The sequence below is a fragment of the Echinops telfairi genome, unplaced genomic scaffold (assembly GCF_000313985.2).
Source record: "Echinops telfairi isolate 266 unplaced genomic scaffold, ASM31398v2 ScPeMD7_5868;HRSCAF=6743_1, whole genome shotgun sequence".
NCBI classification, from domain to species: domain Eukaryota; kingdom Metazoa; phylum Chordata; class Mammalia; order Afrosoricida; family Tenrecidae; genus Echinops; species Echinops telfairi.
In genome coordinates, this window is record NW_022109768.1 from 10,235,893 (window position 1) to 10,238,656 (window position 2,764).

At 41.9% G+C, this 2,764-nt stretch overlaps 1 protein-coding gene across 1 annotated transcript in view; it reads right to left on the reverse strand.

The window, feature by feature from the left end:
- Positions 1 to 2,764, reverse strand: part of ARHGAP10 (Rho GTPase activating protein 10) — a 275,523-nt gene that overhangs the window by 210,752 nt on the left and 62,007 nt on the right. Inside the window, exons 7-8 of the mRNA XM_030887201.2 lie at positions 1,900 to 2,006; positions 393 to 487 (exon numbers count right to left, since the gene is read on the reverse strand). Coding sequence (XP_030743061.2) covers positions 393 to 487; positions 1,900 to 2,006 — 202 coding nt within the window. The remainder of the gene's footprint in view (positions 1 to 392; positions 488 to 1,899; positions 2,007 to 2,764) is intronic.

Genomic DNA, 2,764 nt, shown 5'->3' on the forward strand with positions numbered 1-2,764 from the left:
ATAAGGGATCTATGTGAACAGCAATCACCCATCCTTTTTAACCTTATCACGGACTTCCGCACTCACACGCATTATAATGGGTCAGTGCCACAAATGGGGCTTGGATCAACCATGAGCCACTCCAAGGTCATTGTTGAATAGACAACAGTGGTTAGAAAGAATCCAAGATCAGATATCATTCCACAGCTGAACATTGTGACCAAGATTAAACTGCTCATGAGTACTAGCCTGGAAGTGTAACAAGATAACATTCTTCCCGGCCCAGGGAGTCCAAATTCATCAACTTGTATTCCACGGAATCTAAATTGCATCAACTTGTATTTTTTGTTTTTTAAGTTTTTTGGGTTTTTTTCATTGCTGTTTAACAAGTTCAAGTAATTTCAGTCACTTACCGGTCAGCAACTTCTACATCGAAACAGAACCGTCTGTCAATGGAATCAGTATGCCTTTTGGTACATTCTTTCAAAAACACGGTGTCTCCATCCCCCTGCAAGAAATCATTTTTAAACACCCTCAAAAACTACAGCACAAACCTCTGCACAGGTTGTATTTGAGAGGACGGACAAGATTCAGAATCTGAAGTGTCTTTGTCTTACCCTTTTTCAAATGACTTTTACTTTTTACACTATTACTAATAAGCTTAAAGTGTAATCATTTTTCGGTCATACTCCATCCCTTATTAGAAAGCTGGTGTCGTAATGGGTTAGAGCATTGGGCTACTAAACTTCAAGATCAATAGTTCAAACCCACTAACTGCTCCACAAGAGAAGATAAGGCTGTCATTTCCATTTGTTTGATTTTCTGTGTGTGAAGCCCAGTGTAGGTCCATCTATAGAGGCAGTGACTGGATTAACGGTTTCTTGGGGTGTGGCTGGGAGAAAGACAGTGCTATGGCTGGGAAAGTTGGGGGAGATAAGGAGCTTATAATACTGAGTACAAAAAAGAAGAAAATGTTCTAAAATTGACTGTAGTGGTGACTGCACAACTCTTTTTAATATGATTAAACCATTAAGTTATATGATATGCCGTCTCAGAAACCCAAAGAACAGTTCTGCGGTTCAATACTGGTCGAAGCAACCTTGTCTCCGACTATGGCGTAGAGTGGCCTGCAGCTTCGATTTGAAACACGTGATAATGGCTGTCCTTCCTACACAGCCGACTCCTGTGGTTTTCTTGCTCTTTGCTTTCTAATGACTTGTCAGACTTTGTCTTGTTGTTTCTTTCTTTGGGAGGAGGCATAAACTAAGTGGGAATACTTAAGTAAGAACCCTGTAAGCCTAAGTGAACAAGGGTAAAATACACTATCAATCACTCGACTTCACAGCTGCAGGCTGGAGCGTGGAGGTGTGCCAGTCAGATCCCCTGAGTAAACACTGACTGAGCAAGACACAAAATAGCCGGAAGGGGCCACCTTTTAAGGAGAAATGGCACCTTCCAGCTGCTTGGTCTTCCACTAACAGTGGCACATAAGAGACTGCTGTCCTCTTTGAAAAACAAAACAAAAAATCGGACTCTCAAAGCCTCTGCAGGTGATTCCGAAAACACAGGGATTGGCCTGCTTGTCTCTCGTTTGTGGTCTCTCTTCTACTTATAAACGAAAGGAAACAAGCATTCAAACCGCAAAGCTGTTTAAAAATTCATCACCAATCCAAAAACAAAACTACCATGGACTCAATTCCGCTTCCCAGTGACTCTATAGAGGACCTCCAAGATTTGAAAATCTTAACGCGACAGCCTCATCTTTCTCACAAGGAACAGCTAGTGGGTTTGAACCATCAACTTAGGAGTTGCCATTCTGATGCCTAACCCACGGTGCCATGAAAACAAATGGCATTAAAGTGACACCCTCAGAGGCTGCCTCTCTCATACCAGATACAAAGTGTAACACAAAACACTTACGAGTTTGCCTCCAGACCTGTGCTCAAATGGGATCATGTTGAGCCTCTTGGCTGTTTTCCGATACATGCAGTAGTGTTTTACCCAGCTGGAACCAAACGGAGCAGGCCCTTCGACAAACAAATAGAGAGCGTCAGGTTTTTCTCCATAAATGACCAGATTTTATAACGAAGAGTTCCAAAGACATTAATCAAGACAGAGAACTCAACAAACAGCGAATTACACAGCTCAATAAAATGAGTCAGAAATACTGTAAATTCCAACAAAGGGAAATAATGTAGGAAAATGAGAAGGCCCGGGTACATAATTTCAAGAGCTTCAGACATTTGCAGTAACATAAGAGTGAACTCAGGGCATATTTTTTCAGTTTTCTAGAAAAACTGACAGTTATTGCATACTTGACAATGAGGCTTTAAACAGATTCAAACAGGTTCAGTCATGGTTGGTGTGCTATCAAACCAACTTGAAGTTTTAAAATTTGGGTAAATCAAGAAAATCACCAGAACAGAAACACAATACAGGTAAAGGGCCTCGAATGAGAGACTCTGAAAGAGGTGTTGTGAGCCCCTTCAGGAGCCTGATGGGGAAGGCTAATGAGCCCCGGTGGCACAGTGGGTTAGGTGGTAGGTTGCTTGCTGCAAGACTGGCAGTGCAGTGGTTTAAGTAAAGCAGCAGCTCACAAGTAAGATGAAGGTGTTTGCTCCTATAACACTTCAGCTAAGACTCTCCAAGGAGCAGTTCTAATCTATCCAAAAGTATCTATTAGTCAAAATTCATTCGTTGTCAAAAGATAGAGCGTCTGGAGTCTTAAAGGCTTGAAGGTAAACAAGCGGCCATCTAGCTCAGAAGCAACAAAGACCAGCCTGTG